The 27,728-nt window shown below is 38.6% G+C and overlaps 1 protein-coding gene across 1 annotated transcript; it reads right to left on the reverse strand.

Annotated features, from left to right (window-relative positions):
• Positions 1-450: 450 nt before the first annotated feature.
• Positions 451-27,728, reverse strand: lzts1 (leucine zipper, putative tumor suppressor 1). Its single transcript, XM_087794706.1, has 9 exons — positions 27,564-27,728; positions 10,980-11,285; positions 10,765-10,902; positions 5,645-5,795; positions 4,221-4,609; positions 2,736-2,909; positions 2,536-2,667; positions 1,227-1,421; positions 451-1,156 (listed from the first exon to the last, which is right to left on the reverse strand). The coding sequence occupies exons 2-9, from the start codon at positions 11,247-11,249 to the stop codon at positions 614-616; spliced, it is 1,992 nt and encodes a 663-aa protein (XP_087650832.1). The 5' UTR covers positions 11,250-11,285; positions 27,564-27,728; the 3' UTR covers positions 451-613.

Genomic DNA, 27,728 nt, shown 5'->3' on the forward strand with positions numbered 1-27,728 from the left:
TTGTTTAGAGTTCTCTCGGCCACCATTAAAATAGCCCAGAGTTGAAACAAGGTTTGAATCTTCTGGTTTTGTGTCAGAAGTCACTTTTCATGCCCCTCATATTGATCTCATGTAATTTTGTATTTTCTTAATCATTAATATATGGATTAAAATATTGGAACAATTTCAAAACTAAGTGAAGATAAAGCAGAAAGAACAATATTGAACTGTTGCAAACCACAGAAATGAAGATATATAAACGGTATGATTTTAACTGAAATGAATAAAAATACATTAAAATTCAAGTTCAATCTTTAAATCCTATAGTTGTCCATGAGTATATCAAAGTAGCGATGACATGTCATGTCCATCTCAAAGTTTGAGAGTTTTCGTCTTGAATCATCGCTTGTTGAACATCATAAAAGTTATAAAAAATACAATTTTCTCGTAAAATAAGTTAATACTATAACCCAGCAGTGACAGTGTTTTTATTACATTTGGCACAAAATTCTACTTAAATAATCACATAAATACAAAATTGATCAATAAGGGTTTTTCCAGTCGACAGTCTGTGGTGTGTTCTGTGCAAAAATATATAAATATTGGTGGGTGAAAAGAGTCTAAAGAAGCAGAGTCAAATCTCTGTGGCAATAACGTCATCATAGGTTTGTAACCCAGAGCTGTAATTGATGTCCAAGCCCAGCTTCGCCCGAGACTCCAGTTCAGCGGTCAACCCCTTCAAGATCTTCTCCAGGTCCTGATTCTTCTTATGCATCTGCAGGTAGTTGATCTGGAGCTGCTTCTGGTACTTGATCACCTTCTCCTTCTCTTTGTTCCACGTCAGCCGCTCCCGCTCGAACCTGTTCTCCAGCTTCTCCTTGGCATCCTTTTCCTCCGTGAGCTCCTTCTTCAGAGCTTCTACCTTCTTAAGGAGAGACTCTGCGGAGTCCGACGCCTGGTCCTCTTGTTCCTTGACTGGAGACTCTAAGCTCTGGGTCAGTCTTTCCAGGGCACGAGTGTGGGCGTAGACCTCCAGCTGCAATCCTTGTTGAAGCCTCTGTTCTTCAGCGACAGTCAGATCCCTTTTCAGCTTCTCCATCTCCATCTCCAGTTTAACAACTTTTTCTCTCAGGAGATCCGCTTCGTTCTTCTTGCGCTGGAGTTCATTCTGGCAAACCTGAGTGACAAAATGCATTAGAGGAAGACCACGATGATTCTAAACCGTCTATAGATGCACCACAACTGACCTCCACCTCCCTGGTGCGAGTGTAAAGCTTGTCGCCCTGCTCTTTGTTCTGCTTCTCCAGCGTCCCCGTCTTCGCTGTGATTTCCTTCAGTGTCGCCCGCAGGCTGACTATTTCATTCAGCTTGTGGCTGACGTCCACCTGGCAGTCCTTCAGTTGCTTCTTAAGCAGCGAGATCTCACCGGTTTTCTGGCAGACCTGCATTTCACAGAGAGGGGGAAAAAAAAAATCACGATAACGGACCGATATCAAGTTTTCTCACAAAATGAAACATTGAATGTTCGTCGGTTATTCTGCTCCTTTAAAGTCAATCCGTTTTTAAACCTAGCAATACCATCTTGCTGCAGGCGGACCTTTTTCTTTTTTTCTTTTTTTTTTTTAACAATTAACACCATCTGCTCTTGCTGTTAGTCGATAGCGAACAACCCAAAAGCAGCACAAAAAGGCAGGTGGTTACAAAAAAAAGTAAATAATGAATCAACATTCAAGCCAGGCAACAGCTGACTGGAATAAACTCAACATACTGCAACAAAGTAACTTGTCACAAAAGGAATTTAGTTGAATTAATTAATGCCAATGCTCGAAAAAATGAAATGTATTTGAACTAAAAGGGAGCAGCAATTTGTTAAATAAACATGTCCATTTAATGACCTTCATATAGATTTTTTTTTTTTTATCACGTCATAAGTATACAGTAATTCACAATATTAATGTGTTTCATTGACCAGCAGTCATCGATTGAACAAAAAGCACTTGAGAGCTTCTCAGACACGTCTGTCTCGTCGAGAAATCTCTTTTCTGTAACCAAAGTGTGATGGTCGTGTGCAGCTCTTATAAAACCATCTTCTTGCTTACAATAAAAAAAAAAAAGGTGTTTATAAATGAGCCGTGATTGGATCGATAAGCAGATAATGTAGCTTGTGGTTTCATGAATCCCCAGAAAAAATGAAAAAAATGATATAAATCAGATGCAAAAACAAGCATGAAGCAAAGAATCTAATGGTAAAAGTGTTTTTTTTATGAAGTCCAACAGGTTTGTTTTGATTGAATTGCAAGGTGAAATGCATTATGGGACTGAAGCGAAGTTCCATGGGCCATGAGATGATATTATGTGGCCCTCTAATAGGGGACCCAAATGTTCTCATTTATATAGCTTTGAGTATATAGTTAAGAGGGAACAAAAAACAACAACTATAAAACTGTTTAAAAAAAATAATAAATAAGCCAGTTATATTAATTAAAGGTATACAAATTCAAATTGACGATTTCCTCGGGTTGAAAAAAATGATTATATGTTGTAATAAAATCTCACCTCCCACTGCACGTCCTCCAGTGACGGAGCCAGTCGGTTGCTCTCAGTCTCACAGCACCTCAGTCGGAGCTCTGCCAGATCCTTCTCCCGGCTGAGCCTGGCCACGTCCTCCTGAAGCCTCTCCTTGTCCTCCTGTAGCAGTTTCCAAACATCAGTGAGTTGGCAGTCGTTCAGTGTGATGCCGTAGGAGCGGTACTGACCTGCAGCTGGTTGACCTGCAGCTGCAGCGCCTGCTGGCTTTTCGTGGTCGTCTGAGCGGTTTGTTGCAGTTTGCCGGAGCACCTCTGGTTCAACTCCTCCATCTTTACGGCGCAGTAGTTTTGTCTTTCGTCAAACTGCTGGCAGGTATCAGCCTCCTTTTCAACGAAGCTCACCTGTTGGAGAAAAAGCAAATTCCAAATTATTATCGCCAAAATTTGATGCTTTTTTTTAAACATTTGACATATTGGATTAGATTTTCATCAAAACTGTGGCACTCGTGTCACATATTCAGTGGACATAAATTTGATGTAGTAAAATCAGCTTAATTACTTATCATCAACATTTCCAAAAAAAAAGTAATCTATTTTTTCTGTTTTAGGGTTAATTTGCTAGCCTGCTTACCACTTCCTGACCTCCTTGGCGAGGGTAATTATCACTTCTGCTGCCACCATGTTTGTTGTTAGCTATGAGTCAATACCGCACTAATTTATCATTTATTAGGAATACAAGTTTTAGACCTACATTTTTACAAAGAGTAAAAAATGTGTTATTCGTGCAGACTTTTTCTTTATTGTCTTGAGGCTGTTATGTTTGTCACTGTGTTGTCTTGGCCTTTTAAAGTTTTTAAATTTGTATGTATTTTTAACTGTGGTTTGTTCTGTTCTTTAAGCCCATTGTTACCCTGGCCAGTACAAATAAAACGTACTTACTTACTTATTTTGTCAATATATCGATATAAGTTTATATATCTTGTTACGTTTGCGAGAGATTTTCCATTATTTAAGTCCTAAATTTGTGATAACACAGTTGATAAGCAACTAATAAGCTCCTCTGTATGGAAACTCTGACCTTATTAATCCTATAAAATGATATTTTTTTAGTAATTCTTTTTTAGCCCCAATTCTTAAAAAGACCATGTCGTCAAGTGGTCTCTAAACTGACTCATTAGTTTCACTAATAACTTCTTAGTTTTAATATTTACCCGTGTCACCGGTTACATTCTCAATTATCTCTGTGTAAATATTGTACATACATATCCCACTTCATATAAGTGTCAGAATAATGAGAGAAACATCTTGAGCCATTATAATTTGTGTAGGCTTTTCCTTGATTTTCTGGAACTCCTCTGTTTGTCTCGGTGTTATCTTGATCTTTTAAGCATATCTTTTATTGAGTATTGTTTTGATTGTTTAAGCCCTTTGTGACCCTGGTCTGGGAATGCACTCTACAAATATAAATGACTTACTTACATTGAATCTCGTCTTGAGATAACTTTTTTTTTTTACCATATGACACTTTAAATAATTTAGATTTCTTTTATACAGTATATACACCTAACTCTCCTCAGCTTAATAGATGTATTCCAAAGAGAACATAATAACACAAAGGGGTAAAAAAAGGGAAACAAATTGATGCAAGTCATTGAAATAAACAAACATGCTAGTGTTGCAGACCAGCTTTAGTTAAGATTTGTCAAAAAGTACCTGTAGCTCCTGCAGCTCCGTTTCTCTCTCCAGCAGCCTTTGTTCCAAATGTTCAATCAGTGACTCATCTGTTGTTATAGGAGATCGAATCCCACCCACATTCTCCGAGCGATGGCCCGGCTCATCCGAGGAAAATGGGGAGCCGCCATCCCCATTAGCCTTTGACGCCAACCCCTCGCTTTTTAAAGCGGCCCTGAAGCCGGAGTCGGTGTTGGAGCTACTCCCGCTGACCCACGGCGAGAAAGTGTGCTCCGCCTTATTGAGGCTGCTGGCCGGAGCCGAGCTGCCGTCCGAGCTACTGACGGGGCCCGTGGAGGCGTTTAGGCTGCCGCTGGTGCTGTGGGTGGGGAGGCTGGACATGGAGTTACGCCCGGAGTCGGAGAGAGTCCCTGTTGAGATAGAAGGATATTTCATTTAGTTTCAAAGGGTTAGTTCAACCAAAATTCTAAATTCACTCATTTTCTACTCACGCTCATGTCGACCAGGGGTTTGGATTATTTTCCGTTCATTCGTTATAGACGAAAATGTTTATTCATTTTGATGTAGCGACTAGAGCTCAGTGGTCCTTGTCGTAACGTCCATCTTGTATTGAAGCCTCGACGAGAAGGATTGTTCCGGTATAAATGAAATAACTATATTTTAAGCTTGTTTGTAGCAGAAGTTTAAAGAATAGAACACTCCGAAAGTACTGCGGGTAAATATCAACCCTGACCTTTAAGTCACCTTGAGCCGGACATTGAAATCTTATTGTCATACCCTACATTTCTGTTCGTTTGTTTGTTTGTATTCATATTAACACACTGAGGGGGTTAAGAATTAGGGGTGTAAGAAAATATCAATATAACGTTATATCGCAATATATTTTTTTCCTGATACTGTATCGATATTCAATAGCACTGTATCGATATTTTAAAAATAAAACTATATTTACGTTGACGTCACGCACCAGCTGTTGCTAACAACACCACTAACTTTATTAGGTATCTATAGAAGCATCACGACAAAGAATATGACGCTTCCAGAACGAATACAGTCTACTGTCTAGGCACTTGCGAAATTTTTCCAGGATTACTTCCTGTCTGTATCCCTTGTTCTTCTTTAAGATTTTGCTACAAACTATCCTAAAATATAGGCTAGTGTCACTTTTGTGTTGACGCTTCAATACGAAATGGACGTTACAGACGAGCAGTACGGAGGTATTTGGATGTTTTTAAGTGTCTTTTTGGACGAAGTTGAGGACGAAGACAACTGAGCTCCAGTCACTACATTAAAATGAACATACTTTTTTTTCTATAACTCTAAAAAAGGAACAGATTACTCTGAAAATAATCCCAAACTTTAGTCGACATGAGGGCGAGTAGAAAATGAGTTTGAATTTTGGGTGAACTATCGCGTGAAGGTAAGGGTGGTGATGTAAGACAGACCTAAGAGAGTGTTGTTTCTAATATCTGGAGTCCTGGTTTTCTCTCGAGGGCTGAGGAAGCTGTCCAAGCTGCTGTGCTCCATCTCCTTGGACAACCGGGCTATCCCGGGCTTGAAGGCAGCGGAACGCACCGATGGTTTGTCAGCAGTGGTCTAGAGGAGTTGAAGTGACACACAGTCAGAGCAGCTCTTCCTTATTTCCTTCTACATTCAGCGTCTCCTCCGAGCTGGCAGACCTGGAAGGACCGACTTCCCCTTGTAGCGAGTATAAAGAGCCGAGGATGAGTCACATTCTCAAATGGTAATGACTGGCTAGAGATAAGCATTGTCACGTGCTGGAAGTCTGTACAAATGAAATAGATTTTTTTTTTTTTTTCCTAATCATGTCTTTTTATATTAGAAATGGAAGCGGCGAAGCGTGCAGAATTGCCTCTCTACAAGCTGCTGATATTCAAATAGACACACAGCAGTAGATGCAAGGAAAATTTCCCCTGACTGTCATAAGAGAGAAAACTCATTTTAAAGATGAACTTATACTTTTTCCTTGGGCCCTTTTTCTGCACTGTCCAGGAGCATCACCAGCAGTACCAGACCGCCTCCCCCATCAGCACACCCCAAAGTGCTGTCTGAGGGAAGATGAATAGCCCTTTCCCACCATATTAATAATATCAGCTACTGCTGACGTTTAGGAGGAAAAGCTAGTGAGCTCAGCATTCCTTCTCACTGACTTCATGACTGGGGAGTGGGATAATTTAAACTTAAAAAAAAAACAAAAAAGAAAACGGTGAACTACCATGACCCTTAATCTATCCCACATAAACCATTTATTTTTGTTTGTCTTTCCATTCATCTTTTAGGAGTAAAGAAGAATCTTAAAAAGAAAAAAATTGGACTCTAAAATGTCAGAACAGATTAAGATTATCAAGGTCAACCATGCCAGGGAGGTTCATCAAAGGTTACGGGGAATGGACGGCTCCCATTATACGTCCTGCTGTGCTTCATCTGTCCTGAACTTGGCTGTGGAAGCTTGAAAGTCTGCTGCTATTATGGGCGATGACTTGCTAATAGTCTTTAGCTGAAGGGCTGTAACAGCTCAGTGGTGTCGATCATCACTTTTCACGAAGCTGTTCTGAGGATGGAAGTATCACAGGATTACTAGTTGGAAAAGAAATGCTCTCACTTTTGTCTGATTCTCATTAAATCATAGGAGATATAAATGAAGTTTTTGGTTATCCTGTATGCGCTGCTGGCGTGTTTGTGTGTGTGTGCTAATCCAAAGTGTGTTACCTTGTACAAGCACACAATTCAAATGTTGTAAATTAAAGTATATTAATCGGTATGACAGGAGATGCACTTAAATATGACAAGATACAACAAGAGAAAATGTGCAAAAATGTGCAGTAAGAAAAGTCAATGACCAGTGTTTGCACTGTTATTTACTTTGGAAGTTTTTTCTAATTTATTATTGACTTATAAATATAAATGTTTACATCACACTTCAAGCACTTTTTTAAAGTATTTAGAATAGATAAACTTTATTGGTCCCTCTGGAGATCTCCTTCGGGAATTTGTTTTTCCAGCACACATCAACAAAGACGATGGATTCATAAAACAAGAACATGAACAAAGTGCAATAAAAAGAAAGTGCAAGATGACACAAACTAAATCTAAAGATAAAGAACAAATATCAAAGGAAAAATAACAAAGAAAAGGATGAATGAGTCCCTGAGTCTATTAGTGTTTCTATCTGGGGAGGAGCTTTCATGCATTATTTGCAGTCAATATATTAAGTTTATTGAAGTGTAGTTAAAGCTACTAAATAAACCTTCTACCTTGATTTAAATGGATGCTTAATAACTTTATCTTAACAATCACAAGGAAATACATTTTACTGTGAAGTGAAAAAACATTTTATTAGAGAAAAATGCATAAGAAGAGAGGAAATTGAATTGCATATTTAGGAAAATAATCACAATTATATTATTTTCAATAACTGTTCAGCCCCAGTTAGCATCCGTTTTACTAGATTTCTCTTGATCAATATTAATAACAATTGCCTGCTTTTGTACCTGTGTTTTGTTCTACATAACTTCAAGTTAACACAATCACAAACTTGTAACTTGTAACAACGGCATTAAATCCTGTTGTTGTTTGGCAGCTGAGTTTTGGCTAACACATTGAACTGTCTTTACAAACTCGACTCACTCAGTCCTGCTCTGTCAGGATGAAAGGCTGCAGAGTTTGGTGAAAGCCTAGAGACTCACAATAGCAGCAGAGGAACACCAACAAAATAAAAAGATCTGAATCAATTGTGAGGAGAAAAGGAGTATTTTAAAACCGGCTCAGAATCTGACATGATTGGTGTACCTTCTCTTTGTGGTTGTGCTTTTTTTTCTTCTTTTTACTCTCTCTGCCAGCTATTTCCATCCTCAAAGTTAATCCACAAGTGTGTGAAGTTTCCTTTCTTCTTTTTGGCCTCACAGGGTTTATTTGGACTTGTTTATTTGAAGTGACTAAACACCTGCCTTCTGAACAGACAGTCAAATGAAGAGACCCATAAGGAAAATTCCTAAACGGAGCTATATTGTTTGGAAATGGAAGAACTTCATGGTTAGCATGAATGGAGGTTCAATAGTCAGTGTCGGTGTTGTGGTTCTCAAGACTTGGTCCTATTACAGCCTATTATTCTTTGTCTTCCCACAGTCCAAAAACATACAGAGGTTGAATGGGAACATGGGGAAATTGTCTGTTGGTATGAGGGTGTGTGTGAATGTTCGTCTGTCTTTGTGTTCCCTGCGACAAACTGACGTCCTGTCCATGAATGTATGACTGAATGTTCTTTGTCTTGATTCACAATGTTCTTGATCAATTGACCGTTATATATCAAATAGCTAAAGATAAATGTCTCCTCGCGTCACCTGACAAAACACCTGTAAATGTGTTTTGCACGTCCCTGGCTTAGCGCAAAAAAAACCCGCCTTTGCCAAAAAGTGACACAAACTGTCGACAAAACTAAATTTTTGATGATACATTCATTATTTATGGTTGAATGTGCCGCAGGCCAGTCAAAATTGCTTAAAGGGCCAAGACCAAGATAGACTGAATCAAAACCAAGACTTTTCCAGATCGTGACCAAAACAGAGACCATGAAAATAAATCAATCTGTAATAATAAATCAACAGTACACACATTATTTTCACCAGTTCTATTGAGGTTAAGTTCAGATGCATTCAGATCCATTGGTCTTGGTTTAGGTTTCTCTTCATCTCGCCCAAGATTAATTGACAGAATGTCGTAGAAATGGACTCCAATATGAGGCTCTTCTACAGTATGTGTGCACTCGTTCCTCAGTGAGTAAAAGTCTTGCCTCGGTCAAGCGAGCAACTTTACTCAGTATTTCTATCAACAGAGAGTGTTATGGTGGCACAAGGATGATGATTTTAGGTGCTGCCACAATTGTTGAATAATCCATAGTCATGACCAGCCTTTTTTTTCTTTAAAAAAAAAACTAAAAAAATCTAAAAAATGGACACACAAATGAACCATTTCCACCACCATCCAGCACACTTTGAGTTAAACTATAGAAACACATTTTTATGACGATACAATTTAATAGCTAATCTTAAATAAGGTCTCTTAATACTGGAAAACATTAATTCAAAGTTTTTTAGGTCAGATTTACAATAGATTGCTGAGTTTAAACAGAATCAAATTATCCTCCATGGTGACTTGCATTTATTCCAGCAGTGTCTTCACGCGTCCACTTTTACATTAAAGAAGCATGGAAATTATTCCACTGACTTCGCTGATTGTCCCCTTTTTTTTCTATAGCGAGGTTTCAGCCGGAATAATTAAAGTCCACTAAGTTGTAGCCAGTGTAAGCTGACCCATTTGTCTGTGACCGCAAAAAGTTCCTCAGAGTCATTAGGGTGATCCCGACCAAACAATAGTAGGAAACTAGATGTAAGACGAATCTAGCAACTGTAATTAAAACTGGTTATAATCGTTGTTCTAATTCACAGGTGTCCAACTGGTCCAGAAAAAGGTCGAGACGGTGCGGATTTTGCATCCAACCAGTCAAGCACATATATATGAACCAATACTGTGATCAGTTGATTGTCAGACACATAGACATAAAAACAATAGACACCCCATCAACTACAGTGAAAGAGGTACTTCTCAATCTTAAAATACAATTATTCACTGAATTCTGGACCGTTTTTCAAACGGTTTGGTCCGTTCAAATTGTCATACATGTACAGTAGCTATGATACAGGGTGCTTGGATATTTAAAAAAAGGTTTGGTTTTACTAGTAATTTTGTCAGCAGACGAGCAACTGTCAGAAGATCCCAGACTTCTGTACCACTTATGGATGCTCTATTGAGCGGATTATATACAAACTAGATCTGGTAAATTAAGGGATAACATAGTATGGGCAGGTTGTTATTAAATGATTATTTATTATTAAGGTTTAGCTCTTTTGTAATATATTGTTTTTGTAAATACATTGTCCCAATTCTAGTTGCATCAGAAGTAACTTCTCTCAAATGAGTTCAATTTCTAAGAGGGTTTTATTTAAAAATCTATTACTGAGGTCATATCAACAATCAACTGTCATTTGTACTCTGCACTTCTTATTACATTGCAGTGATCCTAATCATCATTTGATCCCACGTTTTCGCAATAGAATATTGCATTTTAAAACATTGCTATATTGTGACATTTTCCTCAGCATACCTTTCATATTTCACTTCAATGTTTTTTTTTTATATAGTAAAATATTCCTTCTAATAATGTCTATCTATCTGGTCTGAGGTTTGAAAAACAAACCCTGTGAAAAAAGCTTGACAAATGAGCGATTTATGATGAGTTTTATAGTGTAAACACATCATTGCTTTAAAGACGTAATGCACTGTAGGAGTGAGCGGCCCTGTACCAAGATGGCCGCCCTGTATACACACCGCTCTAGTGGACGGAGGCAGTTGATGCGGCATCTTTGTATATATGGTTTGAGCTAACACATGATCGTTAACTCATGTGTGTTTGACTGGTTGGAATAAAAACCTGAGGTTTTAAATAGTCTCACACATTCTTCTTATGTGATCAGAGGAGTTGACTTACCATCTCGTTGACACTTCCAGGCATGAAAAACAGCTTTTTCTGCTGCTTTCCATCGGCTTCCGAGTCTCGACTCCTACCACCTTCATGCTCCTGCATCGTCCCTTGGGTGTGGTACACTGACCTGGGTTTGTGGTTGACCTTCGATCACAGTTTAAGCCTTAAGTTTTCCTTTTCTCTTGTTAAAATACATTAAAAAAACAAAACATTTCTCCAACCTTGATGTAGAAGAAATCCTCACTGCGTCCGGATCTGGAGTGCGAGAGGCATTTAGGGGGGCGTATGGGGGAGGAAGATCCTTGAGTGAAACCACAATTGAGCAGGCCATCCAGGCTGCACCCGCCACTCTTCCTGTTGGTCGTTCCCTTTTTTAAACGATATTCCGAGGCCTTGCAGTGCTTGTTGTTGAGGGTGTTTCCGGGGACGATGCTGCTGACGCTGCCCATGGTGCCGCAGGTCATCCAGTCACGTAGATGAAGAGGACACATTTACGTCTTGGCCAACCTTGAAGTTCAGGGTTTTATCTGCAGGATACATACATTCGTATGAGTTCAGATGAATTAAGGAATTTTGCATTCAAATTATATTTATTTTGTTTTTATCATGGTTCTTTTTCGTTCATTTATCTTCAATAAAGTCTATATAAAATAAAATAATGAATTTCTTATTTCAGCGTTATGAAAATATTCACAGTTGATCTTTAAAGTATATACTTTTTTGAGTATTGTTTTGATTGTTAAAGCGCTTTGTGACCCTGGTCTGGAAAAGCGCTATATAAATAAATATTACTTACTTACTTACTTACAGTGTATTTTCATTTTTGTATTCATAATGTGTGCCGCAGCTACTGTAACAATGAAAATCCAGTAAAGACTGGGGATGAGAGGATACAGTGGGCACCAGGAGCTTTTAAAAGCTAATGATTGGGCGTATTTTGGCTTTCAAACAAAAGAGTATGGTAAAATCACAAGATACCACTTTAATTCAGTGTCCCTGGAAATCATTCAAGTTTATTGCAATATATATTACGTTTCTTAATGTGAGATTAGTACATCAGTACAGCTCTAGCTGGATCTACTGTTAAAGACAGACATCTGAAGTGACATATATATATTTTTTTATATTATATACGCGTATATATATACACTGTATGTCCTAAAATTTATCAGAAATACGCAATATGTTCTAAGTATTATATGTAAGAATGTTGCTTTTGGCTCCCCGAGTGTCAGAACAATATCAGAATCCCTTTATAATACCTTTATATAATATAATTACCCACGTGGTGGTTTTGTGTCACTTTCCTGTTTTAGGATAGTGAGAGAGAGAAAATTAACAAATATACAGAAAAGTATTTAAACAATATATAATAAATTGTCAAAATGTAATGCAGTGTTGCTTCAATATAAACCATAAATAATTTGGAAGAAACATACCTTAATGATATGAAGATAATTAATTCCAAAAAGTAGTTAAATTTTCTTCTAAATATTTTTTGAGAAATGAAAAAAGGGACAAAATAAACAAAAAAAAGAATTTATATTTAGAGTTGATCTGGATATGAATGATATAAATTACTAAATATAATGATGCTGTTGTAAAAACCTGTATAGTTGAATGGTACTATCCAGTTTTTCTAGATTTACTCTGATCCACGCTGTTGTACGAGTGAACGTCAAAGCTGCTGTTTACCACTTCAATCTCACGATAGACCTCAAACATAACTTATTCACTACAACGTATTACCGGGTCAGGGCCGGAGAACAAGTCCTCTGTCATGCCGTCACATTTGCAAAACAAACTGAGAGCCCGTCTTGGCTCCCCGCCTCGCTTTGTGTTTTTCCAGATTTATGATTGGACGGCTGGGGTTGACAAATAACCGCTTGGCCGCCCTACAGACTGGTAATTAGACGACTTACTGCCTACTCTACACCGGCTCAGCCATCCAAGTAACACCAGGAAATCATTTCCCCCTTTTAATATGTGCTCGACAATGGAAGAAAACATCTCTACTGTGGTATTGCTGTTTACACTCTTCTGTTCACTGTGCATTTTTACACAGCAATTTTATTATTACCATGTGATTCAAAAGTTAATGAGTCAAACACACAGATGACCTCGTAGTGCAGGTTGTTTGCCCGTCGCCTCTTTTTTTTGTTGTTGTGGCAGATTGCAGCGACAGATTGTTGAAGAAAAATCTAGCCTGGCGAAATTATGAAAAAAAAAAATGGGAGGGTGAGTTTAGTTACTGAAGCCTCACGCCCCCTTTAACAGGTCCAGTCATGTCGCGCTGCCAATGGAAGAACAAGCCAGGCAGGAGGCACCAGTCCCTCCGAAATACTCTTCGCCAGCTGCTCTAGTCCAGCAGATTGTTGGTTGAAAACTTTTTTTTTCCCCAAATATTTGATTTGAGTAGTTCTTCTGCTCGCTTTGGATTCAAGTGAAATATGTAGGTTATTTCTCTCTAAGGTTTAGGGATCAGCTGTTTATTTCTGAAGGACTTACTTGATTTATTCTCTTCTCTAAGGACTAAATTCTGTGACCTACTTTTTTATGTGTAGACATCTGCATATACTATTCTACTTTTTTTTTTTTATGGTTATATATTACGTGAAAGTAAATATGTTGAATTGCTTTTACTGTGAACCATCAAAGATGTGCTTGATATGAATGGATGACTTTCTAAATATATTTTTGGAAGATGATACTATTATACATATATTTAAAAAATATAAATACATAATCATTTGAGTAATTTCTTGATTTTTAAGAGTCACATCTTAGCAGTACAGCATTGCAATCTTTGTAGTTCAACCCTGAGAGAATAGAAGTTGAAATGAAAATTAATGTTTTTAATTCATGACATTTGACTAAGTTTCTACTTGATCCTTAAACTTAAGACTACACTAGTGACAAAATCGAAAGCATTTGGTTATTAAAGTGAATTAAATGTACGATTTTTGGGTCTTTTGAAAAATGAAATAAATAAATACATGGTAGTTATTTGAAGCTCAAAAAGCATAGTGTGTGTAAATGTAAACAAGAGGGAGGCTGGAGGAAGAGAAGCGGAAAAGAGTTCCAGTATTTAGGATCAGTCTTCCGGAGTGATGGACAAAGCTCAAGAGAGGTGAAGAGGAGAGTGCAGCCGAGGTGAAAGGGGCTAGACATGGCTGTTAAGGGTGATCTATAACAGGAGAGTTGCAGTCAGAGCGAGAGAGAGAAGCTTTTATAGGTCAGTGAGACCTGTTATGTGTTATGCTTTAGAGACATACAAGAGGAGAGTTAGAAGAGTCAGAGTTAAGGATGTTTAGGTTTTCATTGTGAGGACGAGATAAGGACTGAAAATATAGGCTCGTGTGGAGACAAAGACACGGTTCATGTGGGACAAAGGAAGTCAAGTGAAAGAAGACAGATGAGGTTCATAGATCTAATAAAGGCTGACTCAACCCCTGACAGGAAAATGTCACAAGACAAATAAGGATGTCAGAATTTATATCTTCTTTCTTTTTACTAAACAGTAGGTGATGTATGTCTTTTAAATGTATATTCCAGTTTAAATAACTTTGTAATTATGTAAGATAAAATCTAGAATAAAGACAGTTATTATTTACAAAATATTTGACGTTTTTAATTCTGTTTCACAATAGAAATAAAAGTATAATTGCAGCAAATAAAACGCTATAGCAAGGCTGTTTAAAAAAGACGCTACAAGCATAAAAGGTTGTAACATTTAAAGGACCCCAGATGTTCCCCGATCTGATCCCCATCCCACCAGGGACTTGTCGTCTCAGGAGTATCTCTGGAGGAGTATAGCCATCAGGCGTGTCCTAAGACCCCAAGGAAACACCCCCCCCCCCCCCACACACCACTAACACCACCACCTGGTCATTTAAGCACTTTGAGAAAATGACAAAAAAAAGGAAATCCAGCAGAAGTCATGAGATGAAACCCATTTTGGGGTATTAAGGAGTCCACTTGGGTACCTCTCAACTGGAGACACAGCTGATCTTCACGATGTAGACTTCAAAAATGTGGACGTCACAAGTGATGTAACAGGAACATTAGACAGTAAAAGAGTCTTAAAAAACGATTCATTTTTCAAAAAGCAAGTCCTCCGAGGAAACGATCTGCATATGTCGTGTCACGTGGTGCCGCAGAGTTTTGTCACTTTCACTAGAAGCACTGAAGCCACCCCTGCTGATGTAAACAGCATCTGACATAATCGTGTCTCGGCTTCACTCGCCCGCTCCGGAGTCTCCCGCCTTCACTCTCGCTCTCTCGCCCTCCAAATCGCATCAGGCTGGAACTAAAAAAAAAAAAAGAAAAAAAAAAAAGATTGTACTCACAGTTTGGTCGAGCATCCATCTCCCCGGCACGACTCCATCAGAGCTCTCACCGACTGAACCTAAACTCTCTTGTGTGGTTGGAGGGGGTGGGCCTTCTCGTCCCGGTGCCCAGCTTTTTTGCTTTATAACTGACATTGTATTTGGGGTGGGTGTGTGCACCGTGACCCCCCTACTCTCCCCCCCCCCAAGGGGGAGTGTACGACATGTGCACGCTTAGAAGCGACGTGTGCCGCTCAAGTGATTAACTCAAAACCTTCACAAAGGATCCCTGCACCCCCTCAACGTACCCCCTCCTCGCCTCACTATCACCCAGACACCTCCTGTTTCTGCATTCACTAAATGTGTAATAACCATTCATCCTTCCCTCCCTCCCTCCCTCCTCCCTCCATCCACCCTGCACCCACGCCGAACAAACAACACTTCATCTAAAGAAGAAGAAAAAAAGAAAAGGCTGCTTGCCCTTTTCTCTTTTCACTCTTTTGTCAGTTGAAGTGTGCCACTCTTTGTGTGGACGCTGGTTGATGCATGCTCCCCTCAAACAGACCGGCAGCGGTGTTTGAGCGCTAAATAAATGACTCGTCCTCACAATGAGGGCTGGAGAACTTCGGTTTGATTGTGATTTACCAGCGACTCTCCTCCGTGCTGCTGCACACAAACCTTTAGACGTCCACACAAGTAACACACACACACACACACAGTGTCAGCCCACAAGAATACACACCGCTGACATTAGCGGATGAAAAAAACCGCTACACATCATGACAACAGACAAAAAAAAAGAAAAAAAAAGGTGCTGTGTTCCAGTCGAACAGACAAAAACAATAGATAATACGCGAGCCTGCCGCTTGTCTAACAGACCATGATTGAAAGGGAAAGTGTTTTCTGTCCCTTCCGAAATATTTGTTGCTCAGCGAAAAGGACAAGCGTCATATTTTCATAGTAATGGAAAGAGAGGAACCGAAAAAAAACAAAAAAAAACATCTTCGTTTATAAGGAATGAATATTGGGGAGATTCTTAACCCTTGTGTAATCTATGGGTCAAGGTGACCCGAAGGCCAAAAGAACACATTTGTTTGAGGTCTCCTTTGTGTTGTCTCCGGGGTCAAGGTGAACGACCTCTCTGGCTTCGAGAAATACATATGCAGTGGTGGAGGTTGAAGGTTAAAATAGACCATACTGTATCAAAAAACACAAATTTTATGCCATTTTTTTCAACTGTTCTTATCTGAAGGTCGGTGCAGGAATATAATGCCAGCAATGAACTGGTCCCTGGTGCAAAGATAATGGGTACCCCTTCATAAACTATAGTTAAACCTTAATATAGCATTTGTCAAAATGTGTCAAAATATTTTTTAAATGTAAAAAGCTGTTCATTGAAGTACATTGTGTTCGTTTAAGTTTAATTATTTACATGAATCTAAGATTTTAAGTAAACTGTCAATTTCACCATGTCAATCTATCAATTAAAACCATTATATCAATCAAAATCTTCATTCTTTAACCAAGTTTTGCAAAGAAATTCAAGTTTTTATAGTCCCTATAAAATTATATTCAACAAAAGTGATCTGATTTAGTTGAGAGAGATTTATTTACTTTTGTAATAATAAATATGTCCTAATATATGCCCATAAATCATGATTATGAATCCTTTATCCCCAAAAATATCAGGATTAATCAGTTTCTAAGATGTTTGTTTATGTTCATTTTAATTTTGTCAATATATTTTTTTAGAAAAAAAAAAAGATTTAAGAATTTCCTTACTTGTAAGTAATTCATTATCGAAAAATAAAAATAATAATTCCATTCATTTATTCAAGAATTCTCTAAAATTAAACCAAATTGTTTAACCATTTCAACTTGCAATAGAAACATTATATCCATTCAAAATCCTCATTATTTAACCAAATTATGCAATTCAAGTTTCTAAAGTCTGTATAAAATTATGTTCAGCAGATGTTTCTTCTCCGTTGAATTGGATTGGCTGCATGTTTTCTCCGGTTGTGTCTGCACTTGTTTTGTCTGCAAAGCGGGCGGAGATATCTCTGTGAAGGCGGCGTCACCCCGGTCCTTAGGCCCCAGCTGACCTGCACAATACCCTGCAGGACGAGCTGACAAAGCAGCCACGCGCTCAGATAAACTTGCCCACGAACACGCTCTCCTGGAGCATGGCCAATCCATTACCACAGCCAAAAACCAAGGCATCAACGAGCTATAAAGCGCCGGGATTTATACCTGTTTGCAACAATGGTCGTGAAAAGTTTCTCTGTGTTCACAGTGTACGTCGCTGCCAGATGGCATCGCTTTCATTCTGGCTGTTTGTATGGTAATTTCCAACAGATGCACGTGTAATCTATCTAGTTCACCGTGTCTGTTTATTTAGGTCAGACCGGGATTGTGTATTGTTCTCGGACCATGTGAGGAGTCTTAGCTGAAGAGGGTCTCGCTCTCTTGGACCTGCACACTTGTGGTTGTGATCTAAAGGCTTGTGGTGATTATAGAGCGGTTGCCTGAAGGAGTTTGGAGTCAATCTCGGAGAGTATTTTATATTTGAGGTGTCAAGTACACACTAGAAATCAGGCTCCTGAAGCCACTAACTGAGGTACAGTACCCAACTGTTTTGGTACATCCCTGTCTGGTGAGGGGCGCAGTGGCAATGTATTGACGGGTCAAAAAAAGGACAAAAGACATAGAATTTAAAATCCTAAAGAGTTTAAAACAAACATATTCACGGAATGGATTTAATGACCTAAATATATGAACAAGAAACTGACTCTGTTGGTGAGTTCGCTGGATCAAGGTAGAGTGCCCTCTCTGTGTCGGGGACCAGATTGTTTCTCCAGTAGGGGGTCTTAATATCATTTTCTTGATCACAAGTGAAGAAAGAAATGGAAAGGATTAGTGTGGCGTCAGCAGTTATGCAGATGGTTCATTAATCTGTGTTAAGGGGAAGCTCTCGATGAAAAGTTTGATCTTCGTACTAACCCTCACCTTTGGTCACAAATGGACAGTATTGACTAAAAGAACGAGGTCGAGGGTACAAGCCAGGTGTGACAAAAATGTGTTCCATAAAGGACTGCAGTGGGTGCAGATTTTTTTTCCAACCAATCAAGAGGACACATTTTCACCAGTGTGTATTGAGTTGTCTGTCAGTCTGGTGTTGCTTGTTTTTCAGCTGAAAACACATTGAGTAAACTGTGTATGGAACAAAAACCTGCATCAACCTGTGAGGACCTGTTTGGCCACCTCTGGTGTTAGTGACACAAGACCATGGCTGTGTCCCAAATTTTGCACTTCTCCGAGTGCACAGGTTTACAGTACACTTTAGGACGTTAGCACTTACTTGCCCAGTGCACAAATTTCGACATGTAGTACTGTCTCAAATCATACAGTGCCGCTAGACACTTCACACTACTCAGCATCTTCTTCCACTACTTTTTAATGCTGATTGCTACCAGTTGTTGGAACTCTATGGCTGGCGCTTTTCACCAATTCAAACAAGTTATTAAGTTGTTTTTCATTGTGTTATTATTGTTGTTGTGTTGTTTCGTGGTATAAAGATTGTCTTCTCAGGACATTTACGTCGGTATCTGCTCAGAAGACCCGTCGTCAGGGATAAATTTTCCTTTTAGCCTCATTGACGTCCCTAAGATGAAAAGGAAAATGCGCCACATGTCTGGGAATGGCTTTGGGTCTCCTAGGAAGAGCTGGATGACTTAACCAAGGAAGAACTAAGAAGACGATGATGGCCAACACATATAACTTCAACTGCACCTTGGTCTCAGGCTCCTCTTTTAAAACACATACATTAACATGCATTAAAAAACCTATTAAAACTTTCACAAATGCCAAAATGTAATTCACAAATCATACACCGATGCTTATTACCCTTGTGTTATCGAAGGGACGAGGTGACCTAGAGGCCAAAAAACAAATGTGTTTGTGGTATCCCTTGTTTTGTCTCTGGGTCAAGGTGAACGACCTTCACCACTGCATATGTATTTATGGAAGCCAGGGAGGTCGTTACAGGGATACAGGGATTGTTTTCTGGCCTCCGGGTCACCTTGACCCTGAGATAACACAAGGGTTAAAATATACTGTACTTTCCTGTTTATTCTATTCTATTAGAGCTAAAAGATGATTAAATCACCAGTTCATTGCACAGTTGAGATGTTTGCCACTGCTCTTGTACATCCTCCCAGTGCTACCATTGAAGGCCAAGAAAAACATACTTCCTAGATCAGCAATATTCTACTTCCTTCGGGATTCATGCTTCTTCATGGTATCAAAGGATTTCGATTGAAGTTGTGATTCCCCCCCGAGGTCTAGTGTTTGACTCTCAAACCGAAAATAAGAAAATCTTCATGTAATGAACAAACAAGCAAACAGCCTCTACTGGACTTTTTAAGTAAAACAATAAACTGTATGTTTATAACAGTAAATGATTTTTAGTTTTTTGTCGGCCCGGGGAATTTTATATGCTCAGTATTTGAAATCCTTTTTCCATTGACACACCAGACTTCATGGCCGTGAGGTAAGGATAAAAATGATGCAAGTTAACTCTTGACTCTCAGTCAATGATGCAACTGACTCCAGGCCCTCGGTCGATAATCAACTGGGATTGAAGGAGTTGAGGGCAAACAGTCCAGTCGGTCGGTGAGTTTCAATCCATCTTGCCGGTCTTGGTGAGAGTCGATCTATAGCTTTCACACGTTAACACATCCACCATTTCAATGCCCACGTGCACACGTGCGCACACACATAGACACACAGGGGCATCTAATTGGCTGCTGCTTCTCCGGCTTTGTAGCCGAGATTTTTCACGAGAAGGACTTCATTGAACATTAGGCTCTCATTATGGCAGGCAGCAGAGTCAAGGGGTTTGAAGAGGAAGAGCCAGAGAGAGGGAAAAAGGAATGCTTCCTTTCACACTTGTTGCTTATCATTTCTGCAGTTTTTAATGGTTTATTCTGACCTGTTCAGTTCTTGAATTTGACTCTTCATATTTGTTAAAATCTCAAAATCAAAACCAAGATGGATTTAGTTTTCTAGGAATAAATATGTCTTCATGGAATCTTTCTTTCAAAAAAATATCAGAATGTGCATTCATTCAAATTTTCTCAATAGATTTTGAGAAAAAATAAGATTTTTAAGAAATTCATTTGTGAAAACTAAGAATAAAAGAAAGGCATTCATTTCTAAAAACTCAACCAATTTATTGCTCACGATGTCATGGTGATGAATTCATGGTCTCCATCATTGTTGGTGAAGTTCACTTTCTATGTGAACTAGTTCAAAGCTCAGTTTGCCTATTTTTTAAAATGAACTAGTTCAGTACCTCGTTCATAATTGAAACTTTTAAAAAGTTCACCGCTCTGAGAATAAACTAGTTTACAGTTAATATGTATACAGTTAATATAAACTCTTCTTTTTACAATTTGTAAATATAACAAAACATCAATTATTATATTTGTCTTAACATTAAAACTATGCATTCGATTTCATTGTCATTTCATTATTAGAAACAATAAGAGTACACGGAAATAAAACAACACAGACATTTTACGTGTTGTTGTGGAAATACAGTTAATAATAGATTAAATGAAATAAATACAATAAAATAAGATGAATTAAATACAATAAAATAAGTGACTCTTATACTAAAGTGGGCATATGAAGATGAAATAACTGAGGGTTTACAGCTGGCGAAGAGAGTCTGACGTTTACAGACATGCGTTCTTTAGGTAAAATGTTCAGTTCACGTTCCAAAATATGAACTAGTTCAATGAACTTGTTCAGGCACAACAGTGCTCTCCTTGTTAGGACTTAACAACAACATTAAATAAATAACAATCGCTTCATCTTTTCACTTAATTTAAATCACGGAGCTGATTGTTAAAAGGCTTTTGACAAAAGACGTCATCATGAAGTCATCTGGGAGATGATGGTTGCCGGGTCAGGATCCGCATCAGACAACAGGTCACGGCAACAATCAGCCGCCACTCGTTTTCAACAGCCAAGAGGCTGTTAGCGCCGGGGTTTGTTCGGCTCGACGACTCCTACTGCTCTACAGCCATTTGCATAACCTTGGCAGCTTGAGCAAAATGTATTTTTAATGGAGTCTAAATGAAAGCCTCTAGAGCCGCGACGGGGAATTGATGGCCATGAATGGAAGGAGTTTTAAAATTAAATTTGAGCAATTTCCTTTTATATTTCTTCATCGAGCAGCATCCGAGAAAAAAGAAACTAAAAAAAAACAAAACGATTTATTGTTACCCGACAACATGTGTCTCTGCTTTTTATGGAATCTGTTCTGAAGTACTTTTTAAGAGTTATACGTCTTCTATTAGAGGGGGCAGCGCTTTAGTCATAAAATATTTAACTCTAAAGCTTTTATCCTACTTTGAAAAGAGCATTTCTTAGAGCCTTGGAAGATTATATTTTTAGAGACCGAATTATCTTCCTCCATTACCCATCAATCCCAATGACATAAGACTTGACTCTTTTAGTACTTTGTGTCATGCTTAACAATTTAAAACCAATATAATACACTTAATCATGAGGCTGCTGGCCAACATGTCCTTGATCCTTTACAATATATAGAGCAATTATCATAGAGGTGAACAGACCAAGACATAAAATATACAGTTAATAAAACTTAATAAACTCACCAATACAAGTCATATACATTCGGAAAAAACCTTCTGAACTTCATTTCTTGTTGGAAATTATTATTTGTTATTTTAGTGGTGTGGATGATTTTTATATCACAAAATAAGCCATTAAATTAATGTTTCACAGCATATATAGTAAAATCCTAAGACACTAATAGTGATAAAAGATTAAAAAAAACAACTCATTAGGTAAAATTATGACCAGGGGACCAACGTAGCTTTTATAGTTCATTTGTCCAGTATCTTGTGCTTATTTAGGGATGCTTCATTAAATATAGGATGTTCTGCTTTTCCCCTGACTTTTTGTCATCAGGACCCCTTTAATATCAACTGTTGTGAGCTTGACAACATACTTTGCTCACAGGTTTGACAAACAAAGATACACACATGAATACACAAAGTATTATTACGAGAATAAAATGATAGACTCCCAAACACTCAATAAAACTGTCTGTAAATGTGCATTTTTGCCACTGGAGGTTTCAGGGGGAAGGGTAACTTAATCAGATCAGAGGAAAAGGGGTAAAAGGAAGGCAGAGGACCCCCATTAAAATTAATAGTCATTCAGTTTTGATGATATTTATACCATATTATTGTAAATGTTTTTTCTTAAATGCTCTGATAGTAGTCCCATAGCGCGACTTTAAAATACAAATCTAGTCTTAAAAATCAAGACATAATGTAGACGCGTGGAGAGAATATCACATTTACAGTTTACTCATTATCAAACAATAATCAATATAAGAATAGTATAAAAATAGCTGCAGTCAGATTTATGTCACATTATCTCACCGCAAAAGTCTGAAAAATGATATTAGAGCAGTGTGACACGCAAAGGTAGGTGGTAAAGAATGAGGTCTTTCCTGGAACTGGGGCCCATTGACCCTGCAAGCTGAAGCCTCGGTGATAAGACTGTCATTCCCGAAGCATAACCATCCTCCCGTCTGCCTAATCTGCCGTGGCCGTGAGTGTGAATGGTGTAATGTGGGAGTGAGAGACGGCACAATGAGCTCACTTTCGGGGGTCTGTAATATTGTGAAAGCCGGAGATATGTTGCCGCGGGCGATACTTGTGCCGGGCTCCAAAAACAAAAAGCCCTTTCACCTTGTTATCCAAAATTGATGATTGTTTGGGAAGACAGTAAGAGATAAAAATGACCAACACGCTCATGGTGGAGCTTTTTTTTTTTTTTTTTTCCTGCCTCGCTCAGCTGCTCAGGTGATCGAATGCAGATGTTGTCTCCGTGTCTTACAGAATATATTTTATACGCCCGTAAAGTTTAAGAAAAGCTTGTCTATCCAGCAGGACGGAACCATAAAAACCAATCAGGTGGTGTGGATGAGGTCACCTCTGGATCTGAGGCCAAGTTTCCCAGGAAGTATCGGATAAACTGCTGACTGAACAGCAGTGTGTCATCAGCCTAAAAAGAATACATCATATGAAAGGATGGCATGAAAATGACTTCATGCATCTTCCACAGATGCTAGCAGGCCATTTTTGTCTATCAATAATTCGCTGTATTAAAGCAGCTTTATGCGATTTTTAGTCAAGCGACGTAGACTAAAGTGGTAGTTTTTAGCCTGACGGGAGACCACATTTCCCATGAACACTCGCCAAACGTCGCAAAAAATGCCATGCCACCCCCCACCCCCAGCGCGATATGTAGCATGTTCACACCATCCCCAAGAACTTTTACAGTGAAAATAAAAAGTTTAGTAGAAAAATATTAAGGTACCCAAAACTACTCAGTGCTGCTTTAACATCTGATATTGCTGGACTACCAGATGAAGAAAGATGGAGAGTCATTAAAGTGTCAAAATCAGCTAAAATAAAATTGATTCTCGAAGACTGGAGTGCATGTTTTCACTAAATGAAGTGATTTTTTATTTTCAAAGTACTATTACTATTTTAAAAAAGACAAACCTTCCTCCAAGAAAATGAATGTCTTGAACATGTTTACGATTTCTTCAAAATGATACCGTAAATAATAGGAAGAAGACACAGTCTTTGGTAGAGTGATATTCATTTTATAAAATAAAATGTATTTATTTCAACTAAACTCAACCAAGCACCCTTCTTTTATATTTAATGGTCTTAGTATGAAGAAAATGCTCGAAGGGATTTCCTGATTTGGATCGTGGGTCTGTAGCATATCCCAGCTGTTAGGGGGGAGAGGCAAGGGACACCCTGGAGAGGTTGCTAGCATTTTGCAGGAGACATAGACAAACAACAAATGATGCAAACACTCACACTTATAGACCATTTTGATATAAAGTAACCTTCTCATAGGAAGGTGGGCTTGCTATGCCATGTGCTCTATCGTCAAAACAAGTTTTTTTGGCCCAAAACGAAATAGTCAGACCTTTTAACAGCGCTCAACTTCTATTGACTTGTTTGGAAGGATCTGATCAGATACTTTAAAAAGTGACAGCGATGTGGACGTGCAAAAAGTTCATTGAGTGTCCACTTGAGACAGGAAGTCACATACACACCCACTAGACATTTACAACCTGGTTTAAAAACAATATGTATATCAAAAACTAGTTTCACCATCGTCACACACTATACGGGGGGGAATTTCCTTCTTAGACTCTTGACCTCTGGCACAAACCAGAAGACTGCATTTCCAAGATGGATCGTCGCAGACTGGCTTAAAAACCGAGCTTTAATAACAGGATGATGTCAGAAAGACTACCTATAATTAATGACCCCTTATTAATAATAACTCATAATAGGTTTAAACAAAAATAATAACAACTGACTTACAGTGGCCACTATAGGATCCAGTCAGTCAGTCAAGTACCAAATTACAAATGACCTTCTCAGTAAATTGACTCCTGAGCGATCTGTTAAAAATGTTTCCAATAAGCCGGGAAACTGGCATCACAATATGTTCCAAAGCAATCAAATACTCTCTAGATTTTGAACAAATAAACTGCTGCACAAGATCCGAAAAATGTGGGCTTATGAATAAGTTAAACATTTTTTAAAAACCTTACCAATGTAAAGGATCCTCATAGCCAGAAGAAGTCTGGATACCAACATAGAGCAGTAAGACCATGAAACAGCTCACATGTACTGTAGCCTATGGTCACATTACTGCTTATATCTCTATTTACCCCTCAGTGTGTAACTTCTATCTTTCCTTTACTCCCCGCTGGTCCTCAAACCATCAGATCTACTGCTAATATCTGCTACCAGTCTCTTCTTCCCCCCGTGTCTTCTCCCTGTTATTTTCCTTAGCCTTTCAAGGGAAAAACAACTTTTCTAAGTTTCCATTGCTACTATTTTTCTGGTGTATAAAAAAGTGATGAAAACAGAGGTTATTGGTTGTTGGATTTCGAAGTTCACTCTCTGAGATCTACTTATGTAATCCTCGACTGTTACATTTTTTTTTTTTTTTAAGTCTCTGACTGGACGTTGGCCAGTTTAAAAAATATAACTTTCTTTCCTGGAAGAGTTTTTTTTTTTGATAGAAGTTACATGTCCTCAGGGTATAAAACAAATGTCCTTCTCCGATGGAAGAGCGTCGGACAAGACTCTCAAGCATCGTGGGATGAGAGCGGCTGAGCTTCAGAGCGGCAGAGCCTTCAGTCATAGAAGCCGTGTTTGGGTATTTGGGGCAGTTATTTTCAGAAGCGTCTACTTTAACAGGTCACAGCATCCGATGGGATGTTGCGCGCCGAAGATATGGATTTGTTCTGGCACCCGCATCCTCGGAGATGCAGATTGACCTGGGAAAGCATTTGTCGGAGAAATCTACGGCCACACCCTGGACGGTACCGTACGCTCATCTCATTCAAGACACATTAGAGGATTAGGAATTTCAAACTAGAAACTGCCTGACGACTGACAAAGCTTAAACATTTTTCACTTCAATTTCAACCAACTACACGTACTGAGTGTTTGTGGGCCATATGCAATGACTTGGTGGGCTGTATTTGGCCTGGAACCTAGAGTTTGAGGCAGCTGAAATTAGGCAAAAAACATTTTTCAACAATAATAAAGATATAATTAAGTTTTTAGGGTCACTTTAATTAAATAGGTTTAATTCCTGTACTTTTTACTGGAGTTCTTCTGGCATAAAAATAGAACATTTCCAGATAATTAAAAATTGAGGACACAGATACAACCCGTTATTATTTTTTAAAAACATCTTTATTTTTGGTAAAATAATTGGACAAAACTGCATTAATAAGTCCAGCATAAAAATCATTGCCTGCCACCGTAATTACAAACATCTACTTATCTTATTTTAGGTAAATGGTTATTAGGGAACATTTGTTTTTTTTAACTTTCCCAGCATGCTTTACAGGACCAAAAGGTTTGTGAGTTGTTGTTTCAACTTGTCAATAGATTATGTAACTGTGTATCCATCGTGTGATTTTTAGGGCAAATATAGTCTTCAATATTGGCTTAATGCATTGAAACACTACTGTATTATACTGTACTGTAAATCTTTATAATATTATTATTGCTTATACAAATGGTTCACATTTATGTGATTAAATTGACGACTCCTTCACTAAAAACACAGACTCAGATACATGAATCACAAGTTGCAAACAAGAAAAACAGAAGTCACGTCAGGAGAAACCTTGCATCCATCAATATAGATAGGCCCGGTCTTCTCAGGAACCTCCTCCGACTTTCCCAGGTCAGGGCAACCGGGAGAGATAATCCCTCCGGCGTACGAGGTCGATAAGTGGACCAAATGTGTCATGAACTTCACATGTTTCAGCTGAGAGGAGACTCCAGGTGAAGACCAAGATAGCGATGAAAGATAACACCATCACTCTGACGACCAGAGGCAGAACCTAATGAGCCAATGTAGCTGTTGGAGGTTTGTGGAATGTTATTCTTGTTTACTCTCCAGTGGGATTGATATAATGTTGCAAATGACTTCTACTTAAAATCTCATTAATATGATTGAAAGCCAAGCAAAGATAAAAAGGCAAAAGAAACAGCAGGAAATCCGATAGAAATAAGAAATAGAGTGGTACAATAAAGTATTGAGGTGAAATCCATCCCTTTAGGAAACTTGACATTCGCTCTTTTTATAATTTCCTCAATGCATCGTTGTTTCCTTCTGTTTTTTTTTTTTTAATCTCTCCTCAGGCAGCAACAACTTCAGCCACATTACACAACACTCAAATATTTCCAAAGCGATTACGACTGACACAAAACTGCATCGTATCGTAAAAAAAACAACTCGAAAAACAAGAGGATTTTTATCATCCTAATGAATGCATTCATGACTTTATTAACATGGGGTCGAGGCGAAGTCATAGAACTGCGACATGGCGTGAAGCTTCCTTCTATAATATATTAAACAAGTGAACATTGCTGAACAAGCCTGAACAGGCACCTTCACAAAGAGCTGTAATTCGTGATTTCTAAAGGCCTGAACCGCACGCTTGAGCGCACAGGTGTGTCCGTTTATTCTGGGGTGTAGTGCAGAGCGATGGTTGTTAGCTTATATTTTAAATGCTGGTACTGTCGAGGTGAAGTCAATCCGACGGCGAGAAGCTCGAGATGACAATTGAGGAGAAGGAGGATAAGAATAATAACGTGACTGATGACGCTGCTATTTTAATTCATTAGAACTTTACCTACAAAATAAACTACACTTTAAAATAGTCTTTCGGTGCTTGCATTCTATAATTACAAGTCAAGTGCTACTAAAGAAAGAATTCTTCATGACAAGCTCTCAAGTTCAAAGTTCAAGAGTGGCCGAGTGTCTCGTCCCAGCCTAAACTTCACCTTCGAACTGGAAGCGACTCACCTCCTTAAGCCTCTTCGTCACATCCCGTGCTGCCGGCGCTCCGTCATGACTGTTGACCCGCGGTGGAACGAACCACTTCACAGCCCCGACGCCGGTTAGTCCTGCTGCTGTGAAGAGAAAAGAGACTTTTTTTCTTTTTTCTTGCTGATGTTTGCTCCCTCTCTC

Source organism: Callionymus lyra, chromosome 1 (genome assembly GCF_982586985.1).
Source record: "Callionymus lyra chromosome 1, fCalLyr1.hap1.1, whole genome shotgun sequence".
Lineage (NCBI taxonomy): Eukaryota > Metazoa > Chordata > Actinopteri > Syngnathiformes > Callionymidae > Callionymus > Callionymus lyra.

What these genes read in the sequence shown, in the direction of transcription:
- lzts1 (XM_087794706.1), bottom strand. Translation starts at nt 11,249, where the DNA reads ATGTGTCCTCTTCATCTACGTGACTGGATGACCTGCGGCACCATGGGC. An exon ending in AGGATTTCTTCTACATCAAG is followed by an intron (nt 10,903 to 10,979) that starts GTTGGAGAAATG and finishes CTGTGATCGAAG; the next exon opens with GTCAACCACAAACCCAGGTC. An exon ending in CTCGCACCAGGGAGGTGGAG is followed by an intron (nt 1,157 to 1,226) that starts GTCAGTTGTGGT and finishes TTTGTCACTCAG; the next exon opens with GTTTGCCAGAATGAACTCCA.